This window comes from Microcebus murinus, chromosome 25 (genome assembly GCF_040939455.1).
Source record: "Microcebus murinus isolate Inina chromosome 25, M.murinus_Inina_mat1.0, whole genome shotgun sequence".
Lineage (NCBI taxonomy): Eukaryota > Metazoa > Chordata > Mammalia > Primates > Cheirogaleidae > Microcebus > Microcebus murinus.
Window position 1 is genome coordinate 13571312 of NC_134128.1, and position 27857 is coordinate 13599168.

General features: G+C 45.1%; 1 protein-coding gene across 1 annotated transcript in view; it reads left to right on the plus strand.

Annotated features, from left to right (window-relative positions):
• The first annotated feature begins 1389 nt into the window (after positions 1 to 1389).
• The window catches only part of FAM171A1 (family with sequence similarity 171 member A1), a 111276-nt gene continuing 84808 nt past the window's right edge, over positions 1390 to 27857 (plus strand). Inside the window, exon 1 of the mRNA XM_020284131.2 lies at positions 1390 to 1572. Within this exon, the coding sequence (XP_020139720.2) occupies positions 1476 to 1572 (97 nt within the window). The 5' untranslated portion in view covers positions 1390 to 1475. The remainder of the gene's footprint in view (positions 1573 to 27857) is intronic.

Below are 27857 nucleotides of genomic sequence, written 5' to 3' on the forward strand. Positions count from 1 at the left end.
TGCCGGTTGGGGCACAAGGTAGACAGAGACGTTGGACAAAAGAGTTGTGTGTAGGAAGGCAGACAGGAGCGAGCTGAGACACAGAAAAGTTGGGGGGGGCATTGGGGGTGTCCCCAAGCTTAAGGACGGTCCAGAGGTTTGGGGTCAGACTATTTTATTAGAATCTTGGCGCTGCCACTGACCAGCTGTGTGCCTTTTGACAAATTCCTTAACCCTCTGTAAGCCTGTAGTTTCTCAACTGTGAATGGTGATAATGACACCCACCTCTTAGATCTCATATTGTGAAGACTGGCAAAGCTTCTCTGCTTGACCACACTGTAGCCAGACCCCTGAACCTTCTCCTCCGCCCATCTGAGCACTTCCTTTTAAAATCCAGTTTCAGCAGGAACCTCCCCCCACCCCAGATACCTGGTCACCCTCCATATCTGATCTGGTTCCCATCCTCCACCTCCCCCACCCCCAACTGATCACCCTCGCCTCGCCTGTCTGCAACAAGAATTTTGGTTAGAATCCTTTTAGCAATTTTCCATCCACTGACCCCCATGCACTGCTCCCAGGCTGCAAATTCTCACCTGCCCATGCTGTGGTCACAGTGGGGCCCCATCTCTGTCCCCGACTGCAAAATTCCATTGCAGCAGCCCCTACATCTATTGCAATGGTCCTGGATAGCGTTTTCCCTGCTGTGCCTGAACACGTCATGCAGTGATTTTTTTTTCCTTTAATAACACAAAGCAAAGGTGGAAAGAAAAACAAACAAACAGCATGGGCTTCAATAAATGTAAATTCCTCCCTACCCTAACCTTCTAGAAACATCCGAGTACAAGTCAACCTGGAGATGGCCTACTGCAGTCTACACAGGCTGAGGCAGTGTGTTCCCTCCGGCCCTTAACGCCGGGTGTCAAATCTACCCTGGCGGCCACAGGCGGCTTGTGACCCGAACAGCCGCTGGCTGGTGTGGGACTGCGGAACCCTAGGGAGGTCCCACCGCGGGCACAGCGTCCCCCGCGGACCCGCAGGTGACCAGGTGCGATGCGAGGGGCTCCGCCCTGAAAGGCAGGTCCCGTTGCTCCCGGGGGCCGCGGCCATGGGGAGCCCGGCCGTGTCGGGCCGCGGCGGCGAGCGGCGCTTCCCGCAGGGGCCGGGCGCGGGAGGCCGGCACGCGCGGCCAGGGGCGCGCAGGGGCCACGCGGGGCTCCCGCGGCGCGGCGGCCGCCAGGTGGCACCAGGGCCCGGGCGCGGGCGCCGCGGCGGGCGGGCAGGAAGGGGTTAAGGCGCTGGCGGGGCCGCCGTGCCGCGGCTCTCGGGGGAAGCCGGCGCGGGGCGCGCAGGGAGCGGCCGGGCTGCGGGGCGGCCAATCGCGCGGCGGGCGCGGCGCGGAGCCAGCGCCATGGAGGCAGGCGCGGCGCCCGGCCGCCCGTGACGCGCCGCCGCGGCCGCTGTCGCCGAGCCGAGCCGAGGCGGCCCGCGGCGCGGAGATGAGCAGGTCCGCCGCGCTGCTGCTCTGCCTGCTGGGCTGCCACGTCTGGAAGGCGGTGACCAAGACGCTGCGGGAGCCCGGCGCCGCGGCGCAAGGTCGGTGGGCGCGGCGGGCCGGGGGCTTTGTGTCGCGCGGGCCTGGCGCAGGGGCGGCGGCGGCGGGAGGGTCCCGGCCGCATTGTGGCGGCGGCGGCGCGGGCGGAGCCGCAGCGGGAGCCGCCGGGCCTGCGCCCCGCACCGCGCTCCCGAGGGGGCGGCGCCGCTGGGGACGCGGGCCCGCCGGCCAGATGCTCCCGGGGCCGGGCGGGCGGCGGGGACCGGGGACCCGGGCGGGCGGCACCAGCTGTCGTGCTGCCGCGGCTGGCGGCCCGTCTGGATGCACCCGGAGGTCCTTTCCTTTATGCCGTGCCGCGGACACGCGGCGCCGTCCCCGCCGCCACCGCGGCCACAGGGGCCGCCCAGGGCTCCCCGCTCCGGGCTCGGGTCCCGCAAGGGTCCCGCAAGCCGAGCGCGAAGGCTGCGCCCGGCCCTTTTGTTGTGGCGGGGACCCGGCGGGCGGCCGCCGCCCCGGGGTGCCCCTGCGTCCCGGCACCCCGAGGTCCGCGGCCGCTGCCCGCCACCCGCCTGCCGCAGTTCGGGAAAGTTTCGGGGTCTCCCCCCCCTCCCTGCCCGACGTCTTTTCCAGACCGTAGGGATTTGCTCAGCGGCCCAGAAATCCTCCCTAGAAGGCGAGAAAGAATTGGACCTGGGAGGCCCTAATCACCGCCCCCCCTAAAAAAAATCATTTCCAGGTCTGTTTGTCGCCAGCTCGTGCCTTTTGTCTAATCTTTGGCCCCTGCAAATCTGCTTTTCGGCCCTGGGAGTAACGTGGTCGCCTCTGATAATGGCCAGGAGCCTGTCTTTTGTTTTTAAAAATCAGAATTTGTTTGGGGGAAGCCCAAAGCTTCCTTGGCACGCTGGTGCAGGGGCAAAATCGAGGGCTTCTCTGTCGCTGGCCTTTTCAGAAGGGCGACTGAATGAGGGCATCCACCCAGGGCACCGCCGCCTGGGCTCCCTGGGGGGTCTCGGGTCTCCTGCGAGGGAGTTCCCTGCGGAGCCCCCAGATTCCTTGCGGGAGACATTTCCTTGCAGAGGGTGTGTGCCCTGCAAAGTGGGCCCCGCAAACTGAATGAAGGGGGACAGCCCCCTCCCTAAGCCCTCTTGCTGGGACCCTGCCTTCCCTTGGTCCCTGGACTAGCAGGCCCAGGGTGCCTGGGAGCAGAGAAGCCTGGACTTCCACTGCCACCAAGATGTTGCTGCGACAGGAAGGAGAGGCTCCGCCACCAATCTGTTGGGTTTAGTTTGTTGCCTAAATGTTGAGTTAAAGGTTTTCCTATGCATCACTTGGCTGTATCATTTGCTGGTATCTCTTAAATGCGTTGCTTCTTCTATTAGCTATGGTAGAAGATGACCATTGTGAATTGTGCATACATTTTAGTAACGCATGTCGTGGAAGTGGGGGGACGTAAACAAGCTACAAAAAGATCCATATGTCTCTTCATGTAGGAAACGAATGTTTTGCACGTTAGATCATCAGTGCCGAATTGTAGCTTCTTTCATTAATACCCTACTCCTTTTTGAATCAGCTATTTTTAAAGAATATGATATTTGCACTTCAACAAGGCCACTAATTCCAAAGAGCAGGTTGAATTTTTTTTTCTTTTGCACTTGAAATAGCAATATATGGAAATATTAATTTCATACACTTGTGACATAGAGGAAGTCACGGCTTCAATTAAAAAAAAAAAAAGACTCATGAAAAACCTACTAGGTTTAGGTCTAAGACTACGTTTTACCAAGCTCTTACTGCTAGAAATCAGGCCAGGGAACTAAACTCTCAGAAATGGAATGTTCTGTGACGTGGGAAAGTAATGGTCAACCTGTTAAATGGTCGACTTATAAGGACATTTATGCCACGGCTAGAAGTATATTAGTATGTGGTGTGATTTGAATGGAAGATCAGGTATCTTGGAATTACCTTGGATTACTTCCTTTATTTGTTATTTACCATAAAGATGGCCTTTTAAAGTATTGGGCCTAGGCTCTCTATCAGAAGTCAGGGGTCTCACTAGCAGGCATCTGAATTTTGGACTGGTAGCATTTTTAACGGAATAGACACTTTTGTCTTTGACATTAGAAGGTCACTTTCAACCCACTGAGTTCTTCAAACCATCTTGACATTTATTTATCACTTACTGTCTTATAGTTTTTAAATTCATGTGTTCTTTGCTGTCCTGAGTCTTGTACACATGAAGACAAATAATACTACGCCTGATTTCACTTTGCATTTCCCGAAGCAGGTTGTAGATTGTTTTGCATACATTCGGTGCTCAGGTAGTGCTGAATGGGTTAAGCATTGAAGACAGCTCATAAACATACCATAATGCCACCTGCAGTCCCATCATGGGCAGGCATTTTAAGAAAAAAAGTTCAATGTTTACCTTCTCTGAAACCTACTTTGTAAGAGTGTTGCTTTTATGGTAGGAACTGTTACTTACATCATACTTTGAACAAGTATTATGTACCAACAAGGTTTGGTCAAGGTTAGAGGCCTCAAACATACAGAAATAATATACTATAATATTTCGACTAGATTCCTGGGACTAAATGACACCTTTTTTATTAAGTGAATATTATGTCATCTGAGGAAACTAACATCTGTAAAGTTTCTTGGCATTACTTTGCTATTTATATATTCAAAATAAAATTTATGGTTTGGCTTCGGATTCTGTTACTGTAGCCGCATTGAACGTGATTTCCGATGCAACTGTCAGTTGTCACAGTTGAGGCTTGGCTTTGCTAGTCATGACTTTGAACTAGCTCTAGAATATGACAGTGTGTTTTTATTAAGTGTTTCATCTGAGTTGCTCGGAAGCATTTATAGTATCTAATTTTTTTTTCTGGGATTTTTTCCCTAAACTGTTATTCAAAGATATTGACCAATTTTCACTTTCTGTACCTCCTTTTTACAAGACAGTGCATTGAGGCCGGCTTGATAAAGGGGGCTCTTTTTGAAGAGCAGTAAGCTGTGTTCTGTAGGGATGTATTTTTGAAGCCCAACACTCTAGGTGTGAAAAGAAAGGCCAGAGCTAAGTCAGGACTTTATGCTCAGCATTCTATTGTACAGTCTTTATTTTGTTGCTGGTTATCTAGTAGTAAGGTGTTTTGCAATGATGTGCTAACTTTTTGTTCATCTCAGAAAAGCTACAATCTGTCAGAACATTTGAGGGGAATGATTTGCTTCCTGTCTTCCCTGCAAGAGATCTAGTCTTTGCCAAACTTAAACTTCAGTTATTAGAACACTGTGATCAGTTGAAAGACCTTGAAGAGATTTCAGGTGTAAGAGGATCGTCCAACAAGCGTGACTTATGTTGACATTATATTCAAAAAATAGTATCTAAATAAAACTCACAGACTCACATCCTGGGAAACTGCAGGAGCTGAACTTACAGAGCTGGGTGCCAACTGCAAGCCATGTGTGAGAACTCTGCAGAAATAATAGCAGTGTCTAGGGAATTTCAGCAAAAAGTCTTTGAAATGACTTTCTGAATCATTTTTGTGTATTTATTTGCACTTGTCCTATAATACTATGGAATTTACAGGTTATTAGCTTAAAATTCTAACCAAAAGAAGGAAAAGATTGCATGGATTTCTAAACTTGAAATAGCTTGAAATGAAAGTACTTTCTCAGCTTTAATCAGTTCTTCATTTTGAACAAGTTACTGGCATCTCAGTAAATCTAACTATACTTGGTTTTTTAAATTGTTGCTGGTAAATACTAATTTAGAAATTTTAGTAAATATTAGTTTACTACTTTTGTTAGTAACTACTACTAAAAAAAGCACATAGAAATAAGTTGGATAGACAACAGACATATATAGTGAAGGGAAAGTTGGGTGAAGCATATTTCAGAAATTTAGATAGACGACTTTGGCTTGTGTACTTTTTGTGAAACATGGTTAATGGAAATTATCATACATATCAGTATATGCTATTATAGTTTGGTCAAGTTATAGAGAAATGTTGTAAATAAGTCATTTTTACTTGACTTCACCAAATGCAATCTTAAAGACAACAGTTCTAAGCTAAATCATTCAGTTCTAGCAAACACAGAACTGAATGTATTTTAAATGTATTTCCAAAATTAAGTTACTCTAAATAGACCAATGAATTGTATGAAATAACTGTGTTTTAGAAGAGAATCTTCAGGGTGACCCAATAGCATGCCCTACAGTAAAAAAAAAAAAAAAAAAACATCTTTTAAAAATTCCAACTTATAAATGGGCAAATTTGAGGTAGGTAACCACTTTAGAAAGGGCTTCATGATAAGTCCCCTTAAAATAAACAGTTCAATTAGCACATTCAGGATGATACCGCCTTCATCTGATGAAGCCTCTATTTCATTTGCCAGTTCTTCTTTCTTGGGTCAGTCTGCAAACATTTGCTCTTTTTTCTTTCATTCACCCCTTTTGGAATTTAGTCATCTTTACAGATCCCAGTAATTAAGCACTTCTATGTGAGTGATGCTGGCTTTCCTTTCTCTTGACTTGGGCTGATATTGTAGCTCCATTTATTTAAGCCCAACAAGCTAATTGACATCTCAGCTTCAGTGCACCCGGTTTATCTCAAAATCCTGGTCTGCCATCCTTATACTCCAACCAAGCATACCTTCTTCTCTGCTAACTAGACTCCAAATCTAGTTAGCAGATTTGGATCTAGAGAAAGGATCTGCTTAGATCCTTAGATCCTTTCTCTCGCTTGTAATCCATAGAATTTGTAATCTCACAGGTGCATTTAAAGAGCGCATTTTAGTGCCAGGAGGATCTTAGAGATCAAGTTTATCTTCCTTGCTCTGGAGATGAGGAAATTCAAGTCAGAAGAAGAAAAGTGACCTCAGGTAAGGTGCTCTCTAGCCAGATAGACCTTGTAGTATTATAGAATAATGGCCCCGCCGATGTTCATGTCCTAATCCCCATACCTGTGAATATGTTACTTTATATGGCCAAAGAGACTTTGCAGAGGTGATTCAGTAGTGAGATGGGAGGATTATTCTGATTATTCTGGGGCCAGTATAGGCACGAAGGTCCTTTTAAGAGGGAGGCAGGAAGGTCAAAGTCAGGGCAGATGTAACAGTAGAAGCAGAGGGTCAGAGTCAGAGACTGAAGATGTTACATGGATAGCTTTAAAGGTGGAGGAAGGGGCCACGTGCCAAGGAATGCGAGTGGCCTTCAGAAGCCTGAAAAGGCAAGAAAACAGATTCTCTTGTAGAGCCTCTAAAAGGAGCACAGCCTTGCCAACATCTTGACTTTAGCCCGATGAAACTGATGAAACTGATTTCCAGAACTATAAGATAATGAACTTGTTTCAAGCCACTGAATTGTCATAGTTCGTTATGGCAGCAATGGAAACTAAAAGATCCTAAACCATAAGAATTGTGAAAGGAGATGCACCCATATAGTGAGGGTAGTGGGACAGTGTGGACCACATTTTGGAACCAAGCTACCAAAGGTAACAATGGGACAAATGCAAGGAGCTCTTGCATTTGTTTAACAAAATTCTGCCAAACTGGAGCCATGACAAGGATCCCTGGGGAACACCTCAAGGACACCTCCATCACGAGAATAACTCCCCTTCTTCCGGATGAGATCAGTGAGCCATGACTTTTCTCTCGTTCGTAAGCAAGATACGTCACGTGTGCTGTGTTCCTTCCAGAGTTGGAAGTCACACCTGCAGAGAGAACACGTAGCCTCTTAAAGCCATGCCAAAACCCACTCATGGAAATCTTGCTTGCTTTCAAGCTGTGCTCCAGTGTTTGTTGAAATATATCTATAGCAACTAAGTGACCGAAAAGAAAACTGTGATCGGATGTCACCGTGAGTCCTCGGTGCCTTTGTATATGGAAACGTCAGAGACCCCCACCCCCAGCACCATCCAACTTGAGTGGTCCCCCAGTTGCCTCCTCCCAGACTGACCACAACTGCTCTGATATTTCTCCACGTCTCTTAGGCACGTGAGCCCTACCTGTGAGCCCCGGGCCCCGGGGCCATTTGAGCACCCGAAGAAGTCCCCATGCTGGCAAGGGCAGGAACAGTGTGCAAAGCCCTGGACAAGCCTCAACGCTGCACTTGTCAGGCAATAACAGGATGGGGGAAATTGACTGGCCTCCTGCGATTTCCATCTCTGTTGGGGGCAAAAGAATCAAGTTCCTTGTAGCCCAGAGAGGAGAGGCAGGTGACACTGGGACAGGGCCCGGAAGAGCAGCTGGTGATTTGGAGGAGTCGTGTGGGACCCAAACCTCATGTCTTGGGTGCAGGGGAGGAGAAGGATGATGAAGTGTCCTGGCACCAGTCTCCTCCCAAGGAACTGAACTCAAGGATGGAGGGAAGCTGGAACCTTCTCGATGTCTGGGCTTTGGCCAGATTGTAAATAAACAATAAACAAAGGGAGTGAATCCCTCATTGATTTTGAGATCCACGACCTTGCCTGCCATAGGTTAGTAGCATCCTCGTCTCTCTATCCTGTCTCATCCATATTATTCATTCATTTTTCCTAATTTCCACTCCATGTATACGGTAGCCCTCGAAGGGTACTTGCCGGAAGATGGCATGTCTTCATCTTTCTCTATTTTAATTTGTTCTTTCAACCCAGACCTTTCCATGTTGTCTTCTCTTCAAACGCCATTTTATTCATGTTTCTGTCCTGCAGGGAAAATGTTGACTATTTCCCTTTTGCCCAAAGTATGAAATCTAAATTGCTAAAGTGTGGCCTTTACAATCTCCCTGCCTTTCCTTGCATACCTGTTCCCACTTTATCTCCTGTTTTCACCAGTGTGAAGCATCTTCTTCAGCTACAACATTCCCTTTTATTCTCCCCAAGGGTGATTGTTCAGGTCCTCACTTTCTTTCCCCTGTAGCTCTTCTCTTTTCTGCTTTTGAAACCAAGCTCCTAATTGTGCACATCTACTGTAGGAAGACAGTATGCTGAATACTTATTAGATAAAAAGAGGTGGTATGTGGGAGGTGCAGTATATTTTTGTGGGAGTGTGATTATTTAGAAATTCTCACCCCCTGAAAGTTCACAATCCAATTGGAAAATACATGGAAAAATAAATTAGTAAAGTGAGAAGGCCATCACTAAGGTACTTGGTATGTGATTAGGCAAGAGTCTCTTGAGTCAGATAAAATCCACTAACTCTTGTATGGGCTAAAAGTCCAGCACCCGGTTGTCTGTGATGTTTATTTCTAGATATTTCAAGGATTTAGTCACAGGAAGTTTTATTTCAGAGAATGTAAGCATGTAGTCCATCACCCAGTGCTCCTAAAACTTATAAGTGAGGTAGAGGAGATCATTTTGGTGATCAAATATTTAAGCAGCTACAGCATAGATTGGACAATACAGTGATTTCCAATGTCAGTTGAAAGCTCTCAGTAATAATTATGGAAACGATTAGATAAAGCTCTCTCATAGTACTTAAACTGGATGGGAAGATAAAATTATCAAACATGGACTTAATATGTTCATCAAATATTTTGAGCCTTTAATTTTATATGAAATATATGAAGACATACTCAAATGTGAGAAGTAGTAAGATCTTTTGGAATTGTGGGAAGTAGGAAATGGCATAGGAAAAAATGGCTTAGGAAAAGATACCTTGGAAGTGAGTATTGAGTTGATGAGATTGTTTTGTTTTATTGTTTTATCTTGTCTAAACTATACCCCACAGAAATGGAGAAGTATACATTTAATGAGAAGAGACTGAACTATTTCCAAGTCAGATGAACATTTTTACTTGCCCTTAGACTTAGTGTTTTTGATCTCAGAATTTGAATAGGAAAATGATTGAATTTGTACTGGGGGAAAGGTTTTTGATGTCCTGTTGGCAGAGCTGAATGAAAGACTGAGTGCTTTGATTAAAGCAGTCCTGAATCCACAAGTTGAGTTGTATCAGTAAGGTTTCTGACTCCAAGAAGAGTCATTAGTAGCCCAGTCTCAATGAATGAGGTTTACTTTCTTCCCCTTTGCACTGAGAGAGTGGTTGTGGTTTGGTTCCTTTGCACCACAATGATGGCTTAAATCTCTCAGAGAGAAGAGTCAACAAGAAGTGTTTTCTAATGGAAATTTATCTTGGTAGAGAGAATTAAAGCACATCTACCTTGGGTCATAATATTTTATTATTAGGAACACTTTAATTTAGTTGTTTATTAATAATTATCATTTAAAATTAATACTATTTTATTAATAATTTGGATGAGGACATTGATTATACATTCTTAGGAAATAAAGCAAGCATAAAGGTAAAAAGAGGGCTTGCAAAATTGACAAAAATAACCCTCTGTGGGCAGTAACTGTGGCAGTAACCAAGTTGCAGAATAGAATGGGTTAATTTTTTTTTTAATCCATGGGAAAAAGACTTAGATTTTTTAGGTGACTATAGCATTAGTCGAGTAAAGAATGAGTAAAATGTGTGACTTGGTTACCCAAAACCACCAGGGTGATCTTGGGCTGCCCTGATGAAGGTCTGATTTCTAGAAAGCGGGTTGGGACATAATTCTGCCGTGTTACGAGCTGGTTTGACCGTACTTGGAGGATGGTTTTTGGCCTTAGATGCCAGAGTTGAGATTGCCGTTGACCCTCCAGGACACATTCAAAGGAGAGCTGGAAATCAGGTCACGCTGTGGCAGTCCACGTCATGGCGTCAGCCACCAACGGTGTTTCCAGGGCTGGGCTGGCAGGTCCCTGTGCGTACGCAGCCCTGCGACAGGACCTGCACTGCCTTTGGTCATCACCAGCTCGGCCCCAGGATAGCTGGCCTGAGTTAATCGGATGGAGGAACTCCAGGTGTTTTATTATTATCATTATTATTATTATTTTAGTTTCGTAAAGAGTAGCCACTAAAGTGAGTAGCTTCAAAGTCTACTTTGCAAAAGGTAGCCCAGTCCCAGAGAATACTTGATCTAGAGAAAAAACAAGATATAGGGAAATATGTTAGGGAACTCCAGATGTTTTCAGGACCGTTGCATTAATTTTCTTTTCTTTTTTGTTTTTTTTGAGACAGAGTCTCACTTTGTTGCCCAGGCTAGAGTGAATGCCATGGCGTCAGCCGTCAGCCTAGCTCACAGCAACCTCAAACTCCTGGGCTCAAGCGATCCTTCTGCCTCAGCCTCCCGAGTAGCTGGGACTACAGGCATGAGCCACCATGCCCGGCTAACTTTTTCTATATATATTAGTTGGCCAATTAATTTCTTTCTATTTTTGGTAGAGATGGGGGTCTCACTCTTGCTCAGGGTGGTTTCGAACTCCTGACCTCTAGCAATTCGCCCGCCTTGGCCTCCCAGAGTGCTAGGATTACAGGCGTGAGCCACCATGCCTGGCCCTGCATTAATTTTCTATTGTTGCCTTAACAAACCACCACAAACCGAGTGGTTTAATCGCCCGTGATGATCTCACCATTTGCACGGGCCAGGAGTCTGGACCATGGCCTGGCTCAGCGAGTCTCTGCTTAAATTCTCTCAAGGCCAAAATCAAAGCATCTTTGGGGCCGTGTTCCTTTTTAGAGGCCCTGGGGAAGAATCCACTTTGCAAACTCGTGCAGGTTGGCGTCAGAAGTCAGTTCCCCGAGGATGCAGGGCGGAGGTCCCTGTTACTTTGCTGCCTGTTGGCTGGGAGCCTTTCTGAGCTCTGAGAGGCCACCTGCATCCTTTGTCACCTCACCCCTCCCGTTGCCCAACCAGCAGTGGTGCACCAAGGCCTCCCCCATGTCAGAGTGCTGACTTTTCCTTCTGCTGTGTCTCTCTGACCATAGCCAGAGAAAGTTCTCTGCTTGTATTGGCTCCTGGGATTAGATCAGGCCCTCCGGCTAATCCGGGATAATCTCCCTATCTTAAAGTCCATCACTCGTAATTACCTCTGCAGCCTGTTTTGCTGTTGAATGTGACATATTCACGGGTTCCAGGGATGGGGACGTGGACATCTGTGGAGGGCTTCATGCCACCTGCCCAGCCATCATGCAGAGCATGGGTCATGTCACCTCCAGTGGACAGAGGGTGCTGGGAGGCTGATTTCTCTGCCATTGGGGATATCGAGGAGGAGGAAGAAGACTCCTGGGGGTGTTCTCTTGGCAAACCTCAAAAAGGGCTGTAGACAAGTGACTTCCCTGTCCCTGCTACCCTGAGATTTCAGAACACCGCATGGATGCATAGCCAAGGAAAACATAAGGCAGCTTATGCAGTACTGAAAGGTATGTTTACAGTGGTGCTGAGTTTGTGTATTTCGACTCGGAGAACCTGGGAGTGAAGTTTATTTGGAGAACTGTGATTTACTAAATTCTTCGAATTGTCAGTACCGATTGTGTCTGCCATACTCAGTGGTAAATCGGCGTAATAGAGACAGGCCCGCTCAGCTTCATTCACCTAGACGTGACAAAATAACCATGACAATTAGCTAACGTGTGTTGGGTGCTTCTGACATGCCAGGCACTTTGCAAAGGAACTTGGTGGATTGTCTTATTTCATCTTCACGTCAGTCCCTTGAGGTGCAAAATACCAGTCTCCTTTTGAGAAGAGGAATGTGAGGTGCAAAGGAGTGAAATCCCTTTCCCAAAGCCACACGATAATTGGAAGAGTCCATCAACAGGGGCAGCCTGGCCTTCACGGCTAGACTGTGATGCTTTATGACTTGGATTAAATTATCATTTTACAGAATTTTGATCATCATGGCATTTTGCCAATAGAAATAATGGCTCTTCATGAGCCTGGTAGTTTTTATGAAGACAGACAAAAATATCCCTTGTTGTTGGTCCCTGTATGCCCTCCAACCATGGAAAACCACCTTGAACAGTTATTTAGTGAGTGTCTTTTAAGAGCAAAGCTTTGGTACTTTGATACTGCATGGGATCCAGATGTGCAGAGAGATAAGAAACCCCCACAAATAACTCTCCTGAGCCCTTCGGGGAGGTCCAGTAGAGCAGAGTGGGATTTTGGGGGTTACACCCAGCTGGGATTGGGGGAATCTTTTGACTTGTGTTCAAAGCCCATTAGTATTTAGCAAACTGTTTATATAACAAGAGAAACATGTTCAAACCCAGTAATTGGCAAGTTGTGGGTGGGGAAGGATGTGGTTATGTATAAAACAGTCATTCAGGTATGATTGCATTCACAAAGGCTTTTTTTCTCCTTCAGCATAATGGGAGGGCTTTATTTGCTCTGCAGTAAGTGTGAGATACCTGTATTTATTTGGTATTTGAACTTGCTTGCGAAACTTTAATCCTTTTGTCTCTGGAAAAAAAAAAAGAAAGCTTCTTAGTTCCTTTTTGCTTACACAAAGATCCAGAATATTAAGTTTTTAAAATGATGATAGTGTGGGGCCATTAACAGAATTTTTCCAAATTGTTTCATAAAAATATCAGTCATACCAAAACAATGCAAAAAAATTGTGCAGTGAATAACCATACAGACCACTTAGGTTCTACACTTAACATTTTACTGTACTTGCCTTTTTACTTATCTGTCCATTTATTCATCCTTCTGTCTACCCATTAATCATATTTTTGATGCATTTTAAAGTATATCTCAGGCATCAGTGCCCGTTCCCCAAAATGTATATCATTGATTTGAGTTCCGCATTTAGTTATGTTTTTTCCTCTTAGAAAAACTTGCATACAAGGAAATACACAAATAATGAAGTGCTAACATTTGCATGCTCCTGTGCAACCCCAAACCCTATCAAGGTTTGCAGAATATTAACAAACTCTAGAAAGTTCCCTTGTTCCCCTTCCCAGTAGGTCCCTATCTAAACTCAGGGCAACTACTGTTCTGATTTTTTTTCTACCATAGTTTGGTTTTGTGTCTATTTTAGAATTTCATATAAATAGATTCAGACAGGATATTACTCTGCCTTCTTTTTATTCACACTAACATTTTTTAAGATCCATCCTTTCGTTTCTTGTTTCAGTCATATGTCTCTTTTTGTTGCTGAATAATATTCCACCGCATGAATATTGCAGGGTTTATCTGTTTTCCTGTGGACACTCAAGTTGTTTCTAGTTTTTTGGATGTTGTATCTATAGTTGCTATGAACATTTTATACAATTCTTCCATGGATATGTTTTTTTCATTTCTCTTGGAAAAATGCCTAGGAGTGAAATTGCTGGATGATAGGATAGGTGAATATTTATTAGTTTTATAAGAAAACTAGATCTTTTAGTTTTCTTATAAACTAGATCTTTTTCCAAATTAGTTGTATCTTTCTATATTCCCACCAAAATGTATAAGACTTTCTCTTACTCTACTTTCTCATAAACATTTGATATTGTTAGTTTTTAAATTTTAGCCATTTTGAGGGCATATATATATAATAATTGATAAAAATATGGTATATACATTTCACTTTCCCAGTATAAATGATTTGAAAACATTGAAAGCATAGTTTTGGAAACATTAAAGCATAATTAGCAACCAAAACTAAGGTTTCACTGTTATGTTTATGTTTACTTTCAGCAATGTCTTGTGCAAATTTTGACTTTCTTTGGAGTTTTATTAGCCTATCACATGATCAAGTTATCTTAATGAATATCCCATCAGATCACATAGAACCAGTTTATCACATACCTGCTAGATAAGCTATGGTGTGGATAGTTGTGTATGCATACATGTGCATGTGCCTGTGTGTGTGTGTGTGTGTGTGTGTGTGTGTGTGTGTGTGTGTGTGTGTGTGTGAGGGGAGGAGAAGGAATGGGAAGGAAAGAGAAATTAAAATAACCCTTCCAGAGTTTAGTATTTGTGTGCTGGGGATACAGAGCGGGAGGTGATATAGGGGGACTGTTTTGACACTTGTGCCCCTGTTTAAAGGAAGCCCAAGGGCATATAGCAGTTGGAAGGTACAAGTATTGATACACTCTAACAAGAGCCAGGATCTCCCGTTGCCTAAGCAGATTCCAGAAGTTACTTGCAACACTTCATTAACCCTTTTGAGTCATGAATGTATCGAGTTATTTCCTAAAAGTATTCTAATAGCTTTTAAACGTCAGGATAATAAAGTTCTAAACATACCTATTCCAGAAGTCAAAATACTGGAATCAGTATTGAACGTACCAGGAGATGGTCTACTATAAGAAGTGAAATGCCTTGACATTTTACAAAGCTGCCCCCAAAGACTGGGCGTATCATTTATAAAGTTAGGTTATGATGATTCCCTTATTTCTTCTGCTCGTGCCAGTTAACCCATTGTCTGCAGACACCAGGGGCAGTACCTGCTGTGGAACAAAAGTTTAGGACACCAGAGCAGCTCTGATGTGTCACATAGCGCCAGGCTGCTGGGGCTGCAGCCCGCTCCGTTTTTCTTTACGTGAAGCGCTGCTAGAGGAAGAACTCACAGATCAGACTTGATCCTTCCCTGAGCCTGTCTCCTCTGGCCTCTTCCTGAGACGTGCAGGGAGGCAGTTGCCTGATTTATTGCCTTGAGAGCACCGCTGGCCTCTACTTTCCCTACAGTGGTCTGAGAGCAAGCTGAGATGCAGGGAGGAACCTAGAGTGCAGGTGTGGCGAGGGGTTTGGGACTGCCAGGTGTGACTCAGTCCCACTTTTTAGATGCACACCTGGGCTGCCCACGTCCCAGAAGGGGCCTCGAGAAGACCATGCTGGGTGTTGATAACATGAATTCGGGGTCGCCATGTGAACCTGTTAAAGCTTGTTCTACATTTAGCGTTTCAGATGAGCATTCAAGTCCTTGTGCAGATTTAATGGAGAGATCCATGTTTGGGATTAGGACAGAGGTGGCCCTTAATTTCAGTTCTATTTCTTCTTTCTTATGGCCTTTCCTAACTTTTATTCTGTTTCTGAGCTGCCTGCTTTTTTAGGAACTGTATCTATGCAGAGAACAGCGACACCTGTGTACCATTTCCCTGCCGTCTACACTGCTACCCTTTTAGTGGAGGTATTTCCCATGTCCTTTGCTTGGCTTCTTTGGACTCTGCATGAACAGACAGAATCAGTGGTGTAAATAGCCCTTTTGTTATTTATATTAATTATAATAATTAACAATTAATAGTAATCAATAAATATTATAGTTAATAATTAATTAATAATAAATTAATTGTATTAATATAGAGATTGTGTAAAAGGGGGACTTTTTCCCTGAACATAGAACATTTTCTTGCTTCGATGTTCATGAGATATATTCATATGGTCTTCTTCAGTGTAAAACCCTACACGTATTTGGGGTTCAATGTGACAGACAAGCATACTTTGGGAGTTGCTGATTGAGCTATTATGATGTCAGTATTTCTGATATTAAGAAAATGTGTGGCCATTCCAAGTTAGGAAAACAGAACAGTATCGGATAAATGCAAGTCCGTTACACCAAGTGTTGTACTACAAAAAGGCAATATCAGCCCCATAAGGATGGTGTCAGAGAAATCATTTGTGTTTAAAATGGCATTTGATGATTTAAAATAGTCCCATCTCATCAGAGGGTGGAAGGTGGCTGGTTTTTCCTTGCCTCCTTTAGAACAAGGTCTCCCACTTTTTGCTCTCTCCTCTGTTCCCTGCCAGCTGCCATGCATGTTTTCGAATGGGCGATAGGGCATATGGTTCTTGGTTAGAAAAGTTAATGCATGCAACTGGTGAGAGTGGGGGACGCGGTGTCTGCAGTCTGGTCAAGTTTGCAGGCCATCTGCCCGAGCACAGAGAGCCCTTTTAAAATGCAGCTTTGCTCTCCGGGCACTGCCCCAGTATTGCTGGTGTGGCTGTTGTAGCAAAATTAAGCCTCTTCTTTCTAAGCCACTTTGCGAACCGCAGGGTGCGTTATACTGAGCACATAGTTCATGGATAAGAAAACATTTCCCTTTACTATAAACTAAAGACTGCCTAGTGAAATTAAACTCAGAGAGTGATCCTTTTAGCCCATTCACCTCTTGGCAGAACAAACTGTTCAAGTAGCTTTTCATGCACACTTTTTATTTTCTTTAGAACTGATTCTTGTGCTGTAACTTAGGGTTTTTAGTTGGATTCGAAATTGACAAAAGGCTCTCATTGTGTACTTTCCCCACTGCTTTTGGAAACAGTTTTCTTCACCTACTTGAACCTCATTTGCCTCTTTAAATTTAAAAATAAAATCGCTGCCTATACTGTTAGGATGTTCCTTTCAGTGCCTTGATGGAAATCTATTAGATGCTGTATTAAATATTGAACTTAGGCTTTCTAAGTCAATACATGTTAAAGTACTTCATAAATGCTAAGTAAACATGAGAAAGAATTACTAGCTTTTGGACCAGGGGTATTGTTTACATGCACTCATTAGATAACATTTTATTAATTGGGCAGGGCTCCTTCCTCCCTGCTCATATCTTCCCATTTCTAAATACAGACTCCTTAGAGTCCATGAGGGGGAATGGACTGGCAAGACTTGAAGTTGGACACCTCCCAACCTTTTCCTTCTGATAGCTGCATTGCAGCTGATGAGCCACTGTCCATCCATCCATCCATCCAAACATCCTTCCGTCCATCCATCCTACTACCCATCCATCCATCCTACTATCCATCCATCCAAACATCCTTCCGTCCATCCATCCTACTACCCATCTATCCATCCTACTACTCATCCATCCATCCTACTATCCATCCATCCATCCATCCATCCATCCATCCATCCATCCATCCAAACATCCTTCCGTCTATCCATCCTACTACCATCCATCCATTCTACCATCCATCCATCCATCCGTCCAAACATCCTTCTGTCCATCTATCCTACTACCCATGCATCCATCCTACTACCCATCCATCCATCCTACTATCCATCCATCCAAACATCCTTCTGTCCATCCATCCTACTACTCATCCATCCATCCATCCATCCAAACATCCTTCCATCTATCCATCCTACTACCATCCATCCATTCTACTATCAATCAATCCATCCAAACATCCTTCTGTCCATCCATCCTACTACCCATGCATCCAGCCTACTACCCATCCATCCTTCCATCCAAACATCCTTCTATCCATCCATCCTACTAACCATCCATCCTTCCATCCATCTATCCCTCATCTCTGCTTTCCTTACCTTTCTTTCCCCACTGGAATGTTGTACATTTGCATGATCCTTTATAGGTTTTCAAGTGCTTTCAGATCCTCTTTTGCTCCTCATCCTGAGAGGCATTCAGGAGAGATATTACTGCTTTTTATAGATGAAAAAGGTGGCTCGAAGTGACATCGCTATACAGCGTGGAGGTGTTAATCCCACACGAGTCCTTCCTCTCCTCTCAGCGCAGCTCTCTCGGGGGCCGCAGCACTCACAGTGTGCTTTAGTTGTGATTGTGGCACAGGGACTCTCCGGTGGGAGCCACTCAATGCCGGGGCCCACCAAGCATACTTCCCGTGTTCAAAATGACATGAGCGTTGGCAGTCACTTCCTCTGGTCCAAACACTTGAGGACACGAAGAATGAAGACCCAGTCCTTGCTTTTCAGGAACTCAAGCTCCTCTGGGGTAAGAAAAGATAAATTTAAAAAGTGAGAATCCGAGTGGAGACTACAGGTATGAGCAAAGCAGGTCTTGGTGCAGAGGAGGCACTAAGTAGTGAGCAGTCTAGGAGTGCTTCGTGGGGAAGTGGCTTTTGAGCTGAGATTTGAAGGCCAAGAATTAATCATACAGAGAAAGGGACAAAGCACTCACTCTGGAGGCCACACCACCATCCATGTCAATTCTGGCTTTGGGGGGCACAGGGGAATAATGACATCATCTACAACCAGTAATGACATCATCTACAACCAAGACGCCTAAGTTCATAGCATGTCTGAAAAGGGGCTTCTTCTCTCTCTCCTTTTTTTTTTTTTTTGCAGAATTATCAGTGGGGTTGCAGAACTTTTGCTAGTAAACTCATGTCTCCTACCACAGGGACATAATGAGTCACGGGTGTTACTGTGAGTCTGTGAACCCGTGGCCATGTCTGACCTATCTTCCTCTCTGCAATTACTATAATTCCTCCTTTACCCATTTATTCTGCTCAGTCGGTTAATCTTCCACCAGATACTCCAACATCAAAGGATCTGGCTTTTCCAGCATGACTTTCTCCCACCCCAGCCTCCTCCGCTCATCTCATGTAATTGGTTTAGAGCGCAATTAGTTGTCTTTGTGAGCGATCTTCCTCGCTTTCTTTCCTCATTCTCGTTCTTCTTGCCTTTTCAATGAAGTTAACTAAAAAGCATCCACATCACAGCAGCAAGAGGGTACGGAAAGTTCAACCTCCTTCAAGTAAATTCCGCCAGAGGAAGAAAGAGACTAGGAAGATCGCTGAACAGAAGCCACTTAACGCCCAGATCTGCGCAATGTTTATCTTTCCAAGTCCTCAAAGTGTTCAGGGTAAGGAAGCTGATACTCGATGTCTTAGTGACAGGACGGGAGTGACTTAGTCCCCAGTGGTCCTCATGGGAGCCACACGGGAGGAGACACCCGAGTGTGGGCAGTGACCTCTTGGCAATCAGGAATGACTTGGAGTTTCCTTTGATTCTCTGGCCTTTCCAGGAATTGAAAGGGAAGGAGCTGAGTGTTTAAGCGCTATTCATTCACAGTTATTTATTGAACCCCTTCTACTCTGTCCTGTATGATCCCTGCCTTTCCTGAGTTGACAATTTATTGCATGCAGCTAACTGTTCAGTAAGCAGGATTGGTATTCCAGATGGAAAACTATGCACTTAGACCTGTGATAGAACACCTGTCCGCAGGGGAGGGTGTGTGCTTACAATCTTATCCTGTGCTCCACACGGCAGCCTTCCGTGTACTTCTCATGACCTGCCATTTCTCTACCTAATGATCTAAGGGACTTCCTAGCTTGCTGGGAGAATACAGATTTGCTAACGAGTCATTTAGCAACTGTTGTGAAAAAAGGAAAAAAACATATATAATCATACCTGACGTTGACCATGAAAAAAATATTTTCCATTTCCTTCCACCCGGTGCATGTAAATAATTTAAAGTCGACACAACTTTCGATGGTAAAACGTGAAGCCAAACTACTTTTAAAACTTAAGGGTGCCCAGGCGCAGTGGCTCACGCCTGTAATCCTAGCACTCTGAGAGGCCGAGGAGGGCGGATTGCTCGAGGTCAGGAGTTCGAAACCAGCCTGAGCAAGAGCAAGACCCTGTGTCTACTATAAATAGAAAGAAATTAATTGGCCAACTAATATATATAGAAAAAAATTAGCTGGGCATGGTGGCGCATGCTTGTAGTCCCAGCTACTCGGGAGGCTGAGGCAGGAGGATTGCTTGAGCCCAGGAGTTTGAGGTTGCTGTGAGCTAGGCTGACGCCACGGCACTCACTCTAGCCTGGGCAACAAAGCGAGACTCTGTCTCAAAAAAAAAAAAAAATTAAGTGTGATGGATAAAAAAAAAAAAAAAAAAAAGGAAACCAGTTCTGTTACTTTGGAGAAAAGGTAAATAAAATGAAAAAAATGAAAATGCGATAAGACAAAATGTGGTATGATGGAAGGAACTTCCTGTGGCTGCCTGCCTGCTGTCCATGTCGCCTTGGGCCCTGGGGACACTGTGCATGGCCAGCTCATCTTGCTCTTAGAACCCCTGCTTCCCAGACCGCAGTGTGTATGGGACCCACCAGGGATCTTGGGAAATGCGGATTCTAATTCGGTGGGTTTGGTGTGGGCCCTGACATGCTGCCACTCCTCACAAGCTCCCGCACGAAGCCCGAAGCTGCTGGGTGGTGAGCCACGCTGGGGACAGCGAGGTGTGACGCTGCAGCCACCTCCAGATGGTCACAGATGGGCAGCGGCAGAGCCGGGACAGTGGCCATAGACGCTAGCGACTATGATAGCCCCTAGATACAGGCGTCCTCAAACTACGGCCCGCGGGCCACATGCGGGTGTTTTTGCCCGTGTGTTTTTTTACTTCAAAATAAGATATGTGCAGTGTGCCTAGGAATTTGTTCATAGTTTTTTTTAAACTATAGTCCGGCCCTCCAACAATCTGAGGGACAGTGAACTGGCCCCTGTTTACAAAGTTTGAGGACCCCTGTCCTAGATTATTCTGTGGCCAGCTCTGCCAACAGGTAAACAAGCCGCTACCCTTCTCTTAGACTCTGAACTTCCCAATTTAAGAAAGCTACCTAGAAAATTTCATTCTCACTTTATTCAAAGCCTAGTTTCAAGAGAGGTCGTGGATTTAGTACATTAACACATTTGGGTGGAACACAAATAACATGGAAGGGATCTCTTTCTAGGTTAAGCACTCAGTTGGTTACACCATTCGGACAATCAAAATACTTACTGTGTACTTATTACATACATGAAAAAACTCTCCAATAGCTCTTAGTGATCCTGAGGCCACCTCTGTCGCACTGCATGGATTTCTGACCCAATGGAAACTATTTCAGAGAGCGACAGAAACACTGCTGCTGTCCCGGAACCAGTTTGTGGCATCGTGTCCTTTTTGCTTTTTCTTTTAAAGTGGAATGCGACCATTATCAGTCATGAAGCTTGCACGTTTCTATGAGCTTATTTTAGTGTGATTTTTCAATATTGTGCAAATGGCATCTTGGGTAAGTCCTTTATCGAGTGCAGTTTGGGGCATATTTAAAGACATAATAATAGTTGCATATTGTTACTCAGAGATGCAGAGTCTCTCATTTTTTTCTCCCATTAAAAAAAAATTTTTTTTTAAGGAGTAATAAATGACTAGATCTTTGAGCGGATCTTTTTTGCTACAGTTGATGTGTTGAAAAGCCATGGTTTGTGCGCCACGCCCAGATGGTGGGGTGACCGGCTCTTCCAGTGGCCCCAGCTGCCCTTGGTCCTCCTTGTCCCTGTGTAGAAGGTGTTCCAGCCACTGCCGAGGCAGCGAAATTCCCCGGTGACCTCTTAGTAATTTATCTCCCCGGAGATTCTCGGCTGCCTGCAGAGTCCCAGAAGGACTTCAGAGAAGCCGTTTAGATGACAAGCTGTGTGAGCACTTGTCTTCCAGGTTCACAGGGCTTTCATTTTTGCTTTGTGTTTTTATTTTCATTTATTTTTTCAGGGACTGAGTCTCGCTCTGTCACCCAGGCTGGAGCACGCTGGTGCGATCACAGTTCACTGCAGCCTTGAACTCCCGGGCTCAAGCGATCCTCCCCCCTCAGCCTCCCGAGTAGCTGGGACTACAGGTGTGCGCCACCATGCCCTGGTTAACTTTAAGATTTTTTTTGTAGAGATGTAGCCCAGGCTGCTCTCAAACTCCTGGGCTCAAGTGATCCTGTTTTGTGTTTTTAAATGAATTAAGTGGAGTTCAGTCACCTGATGGCTCACCTTCTTGAAACATGCATATTTCCCACCTTCTGCAGAAGAGTTACTCACCCAGACAAGAGCCAAGGCACTCATGTATGGGCTATAGACCAACTGGACCATGGCTTGTTTGAGTTTCAGGGAGCACTGGGGTCTCATGGCGGGAGCACACAGGAAAGGAAGTGGAGGAAAGGCAACTGTGAGTGCTTGCTCAGAGCACTGGAACTTTCTTTTCATTTGGGAGCTGTGTAATCAACAGCTCCCTGCCTGTGGCTGTCTCTTCCTTTCATACAGATCTTGAGCTTCTCCACCAAGAACACCCCGGCCTCCTTTTTGACCTGATAGTCCCTCAACCTATTAATCTCTTTCATCCCATGGCCAGAAAATCTGCTTGTCTACACTCAGTCTCTCCCCTTGCTCACCCCAAATTCATGCCCTAGCCCCCTGCTGGCAGTCCCTGTCCCCTCCATGACAGCCCCTTTCACCAAATCCAGTGGGTATTTCTCTGCCCATTCTACTTGGACCTGGTACCTCCGTCCCCTTTGGTGTCTGTCCTGACTGTCCTTGTCCTGCCAGCCTGCCCTCTGCCTCCTTGTCGAGGAAGACGTGGTCTAGCATCCCACGCCTGGTCTCCCCACATCTTCTCCTCTCCTCCAGGGCTTCAGCTGTCAGCCGTCTCCTGGGTGGACTCCCATTCTGTCCCCAGTGCAGACCTCTCTTGTGACCACTGCCTCTTTGTTGGATGTCCTCACATGTGTGACTCCAGCGTCCCCACCTTGTCATGCCGCTCCTGCCTAGAATGCTCCTGCTTGAAGTCATTTTCACTCTTCTTAAGTAATCAGGTGTCATAGCCTTTGAGTGTCATCCCCTCTGGATCTCCCACCCCAGATCTGTGTGTATACCTTTGCTGTTTATTCAACAAATATTTATAGAACACCTCAGTGTGCCAACCAGGCACTGTTGTAGGTGCTGAGGGTGTAGCAGAAAACCTTGGTGCAAGTCTTCATACACCTGTCTCTCCTTAAGGCCAGAACTGCCACTCACTCATCTGGTCCTTAGCAGTGATGGCTGAAAGAGGAAATCTGATCATGCCAATTTCTTTCCTTCTCTTCTCCCCCATTTCACCTCTCACAGGAGCAAAAGAGCAGGAAATGGAACTTCATAATTACAAGATTAAACGGATCAAATTTCATCATTTCTGGTTTCTGCATATAGCCAAAGTTTTGTGTGCGTGACTATGATGCAAGGTGTGAGTTGAATGCGTCCTTTGTTCTGTAGATTTGCTCAGCTGTGGCCAACAACAAAAGTTTCCTTTCTGCTGTGTCCTTTGTTCAGGGCTGAAGAGCTCAGTCCTTTGAAAAGTCACTGTGAGAGGAGAAGAACATTCTGATTATTCTTAGAAGGTCCCTATGCTTGTGAATATCAAAGCATTTTGTTGGAAAACAAACACAGGATTTGCAAATGTTTTCATCTTGTAATACTGCCATCCTTTTCTCCTGATACAAAGTAACAAACAAAGTAACAGTCTCCTGAAACACAAGGCAGAGGGAGTAGGCAATTTATTTGGGGGCTTGTTATCTGCAGGGTTGCCAGATAAAGTACAGGACGCCCAGTTACGTTTGCATTTCAGATAACGAATAAATTGTTAGTATAATGATATCCCAAATATTGCATGGGACATACTTAACACTAAAAAAGTATTCATTCGTTTGGCATTCAAATGTACCTGGGCATCCTGTATTTTTGTTTGCTAGATCTGGCAACCCTTAAAACTGGTCCAAGACAGTTGCTGGGGGTTAATAGTATTTTAGCTCTCAATTTTCAGTCATGGTGATGTTCCAGAGAAAGAGCGCCCAGTATTTAGTGAAAGCTGCTGCCTTTGCCAACTTAAATCTCAGCCACACTGTTAGGAAACATCTCAATTCTTAACTGCACCTCCTTCAAGATGAAGGTCTGACACTAATTGTTACAAAGTCCTACAGTTGCAAAGATGAGCTCCCAAATGACAACCCAGCCTTCCATCCCTGAGGTTGCTTGCCTGTGACAGAAGATTTGTCTGATCTGTAAATGTATTCAGTTTAGTTCAGCAATAATTTATGAAAGTATTCCATTTGTTAGGCAGAATGGGGGAGACAGTACCCACTTTTGAGATGTATTCAGTCTTAGGAACAAAAACATTCCCAGTGAGTTTCAAGCCCCGGGGCATTATAATTACCTGGGGAGCATGTTTAAAGCAACAGGGTGGCCAGGACTCACCCAAGCTTCTGAGCACTTGGCCTGCACACGGATCATTATTCCAGAGTTTCCCTAGCTGTTGTAGAGTTCAGCCAGGGTGGAGACCCGCTGGGCTGCAGTGTCATGCATTGTCTCGAAATGTTCTCTCAGTGCCAACGTGCAAGATGCATGCACGGTAAGTGACAGAACCTTTCACAGGGGTTAAACACGTGGCAGGATGCAATCCGGGCCAGAACTCCCAGGCAGGGCTTCCAAGGTCTTTCGGTAGTGGCCCAAATGATCAGAAACCCATGTGTGCTCAGACTGTGTTTCTAAAATCTTTGGTAAGTCTGCCTGGAGAGGGTCTGACTGGTCATACTAGAGTGCCTCAAATTTGAGTTAAAATTGATGTCTATTTTCTATTTGCCATTAATCCTTTGTGCTGTGCAGTTTGGTGTGATTTTAGTGGTGTTAACCTGGGGTAGTGAAAATGATGCATGCGAAACTGAATGTAATTAAAGTGTAAGTACTGACTGATACAGGCCTGTTGCAGCGATACTTGTTAACAATTACACCAGGCTGCTAATTAGACCCTCTTCTAGGCAGGGTGTGCCTCCGAATTATGTTAACAAATCTGTCCTGTTGCTAACAGTCTTGAGGACTGACTCCCGGGATGGCTTGGCCGACAGATGCTTTGGGTTTGCAGCCCCTAGTCAAAAGGACCTCCTGCACCCAAGCCCTGGGTTGCTAGTTAAAGATGCAGATTCCTGGGTCCTGCTTCAGAGCTAGTGGACCAAGATGTCTTGGAATCTAGTACTAACCCCTGGGATTCCGATGCTGGGATCAAGGGTTAGTCTAGCAGCACCTTGGCAATGGCAGACCTCTGTTTGCTCCAACTGAGACCTTCCACCTGAGCAGGTGAATACATGGGTCTCCCTCTGTTTGAGGCAGTGGTGTCCAACCTTGTCACCTTTTCAGAAGTGTCCCTGTCCCCCTGCGATGTGCCTGAGATTATTCACATCCTCAGAAATCCTAGGTTTTTCTACCAGGTTGTCTACAGCTCTGCGTACCAGCTGATAAAAAAAACGTCAGCACAGCTGGTCTTGTCCCTGTGCTGGGATGACATTGCTTTTCCTCTTTGATTCTTTCTCCTATTGCTTTGAAGGCAGATTGACTTTATTGTATTTTTTTTTTTTTTTTTTTTTTGCCATGAGCAGTCTTCCACATGAAACTCCTAAGCAATTCTGTATATTGTATCAGAAATCTTCACTAATGCATGGTAGTGGCTATTGCTAGCAATTGGAAAGAATAAGGAAATACTTAAAGTTTTAAACATATGTTACAAAGCCTCTTTATGCTTTGCTTGTTTTTGGATTTTGTAATACTTTAGACAGAATGGCCTCTAAAGTATACCCTTCAGTTAACTGGAAACAAGATTTGTTACACAAATTAATCGTATAAACCAGCAGTTCTCAACTAGGACTTTTCGTGAGCTAAGCAGAGGTGTTTTGATAGTGAAAATGGAATTTGGGGGCATGTTTCCCAGTTTGTACTGGGAAATATCACAGTTTTAAACTTTTCCTCTGATGCAGTTTTCTAGTTGTCTGTGCTGTGTTTCCCTATTAGAACTTTTTATAGGGTGAATGCTATTCATTCCTAAATTGTAAACTTATTTTAAGTTTGATGTCAGTGCAAATTTCACTGTCACTTCTACATGTTCTACCACCTGGAAAGTTTGAGATCTACTGGCATGGACAAGATTGCAAATTTAAAAGCATTAGGCTTCAGTTTTGAAGGACTTTACTGCCACCAAAAACGTTGCTGTAGTTATGAGTTAGAATGCGTGCCCCTGTCTGCCTCTGTCACCCTTCCTTGTTACTGTAGCTCATCATCTCTCTTACTACCTCCTGCAAATGCTGTCTCTCCCCTGTGGGCTCACTGAGCACCCTGCACCGCCTCCATGTGTCACCTGTCACGATTTATGGGTAGGTGCCCCTGGCTGCTCAGCTCTAGGTATCCGCATAAACTCATTATCAAGGCTTGCAGGATTGTTTACCCTGAATTCACCGTCCAGACCGAAAACCCATTTAGCGCATGCGTCCCAGCATGCACAAGTCTGCGGGAGAGGAGGGGGAGAGGACCGTGAATCCTGGCCACCCTTCTGGCCAGATGCCAACTCAAGGTGCATGTGTCACCCATGTGATCTGATGGTTGCGTGGAGGTAGGGGTTGAGGGTGAAGTTGCCAGGTGCTTTGGCATGGTGGGTTCAGCATTGGCAGCTTGAGCCCAAACACGTGGCGCTTTATAATTTTATTGAGGCAGAAATTTAAACGTAGTGGGACATGGGGCTGGCAGGTGAGGGAAGCCCGTGACTCTCCTGCACCCCCATGGACGGGCCTCTGTCCTCCTTAGCCATTGCATATACAGCATGCATTTGCATAAGCAGCAAGAACATCCTTTATCCTGCTTGCTAAATACTAACTCTGGGCATCCATTAGTGCGTGCTAATATGAATAAGTGACTGAATGAAAGGGAGAGAAGAGACGATCTCCTGCACAGAAGAATTCCAAGTAACTGATATATACAGTCTGTGCTCAAGGAGGGCGCTGTAAACCTCCACCCCTTAAGGATGGGCTGTGCATGGTGACCTCCTTCCAGGGGGCACAGTATGGAAAGCAGCGGGCAGTGGCTCTGCAGTGCAGACACCTGACAAGCCCTGCCTCGGCCAGTGATCAAGGTCAACATCACCAGTGATCAGTCTCCTCGATAGTCTTTAGCCTTCATACGACACGATGAAAAGTGCATTTCACCTCTGTGGTCTTCTTCCCAAAACTCGTAACCCTAGTCTGCTCATGAGAAAAACAACAGGCAAAACCCAAATTGAGGGACATTCTGCAAAATACCTGAGCAGTACTCCTCAGAACTCTCAAGGTCATCAAAAACAAGGAAAGTCTGAGAAAGTGTCACAGGAGGCAAAGAGGGGCCTAAGGAGGCAGGACGACTAAATGTCCCAAATGGGACCCTGGAACAGGAAAAGGATATTAGGGGAAAACTAAGGAAACATGAAGACATGGCTCTAGTTAACAACGTATCAATACTGGTTCATTAACTGCAGTAGATGTCCCATTCTAACGTAAGATGTTCATCATCAGGGAAACTGAGGTAAGTGGGAACTTTAAGTACTATCTCTGCAAAAAAAAATTTTTTTTTTTGTAAATCAGAAAGTGTTCTAAAATTAAAAGTTTATTTTAAAATCCCAAGAAGGGAGCTAACTGTTTGTGCTAGGGGTGGAAGTTAAGAGGTTTTATTATTTTATTTTAAGAGACAGGGTCTTGCTCTGTTGCCCAGGCTGGAGTGCAGTGGGACAATCATAGCTCACTGCAGCCTTGAATTCCTGAGCTCAAGTGATCATCCAGCTTCAGCCTCCAAAGTAGCTAGGACTACAGAGCTGCAAAAGCTTGTTTTGTAGAGACAGGGTCTTGCTGTGTTGCTCAGGGTGGTCTCAAATTCCTGGCCTCAACTGATCCTCCCACCTCGGCCTCCTGAAATGCTGGGATTATAGGCCTAAACCACCATAGTCAGGCAAAAATCCAAGTTTTATAGGAGAAAATGTATGCCATATTTGAATTCTGGAACTCTTAATGGGATGAGAACATATTCCTCACAAAGGTCACTGGTCTCCTTTACTTTGGTTTTAGGTAAAGTGTATATAAATATTAGGCCTCTATTGTAAATGTGTTATACTTGTTAATGCCCATAAATACAGGCAAAAGATGTCAAAACATTGTTAGCCGTGACAGCAGAGGCAAAAGGAGTAATGTAATTAATGACTTTGCTAATTGCTGTTTCCTTTATTAATTGGCCTTC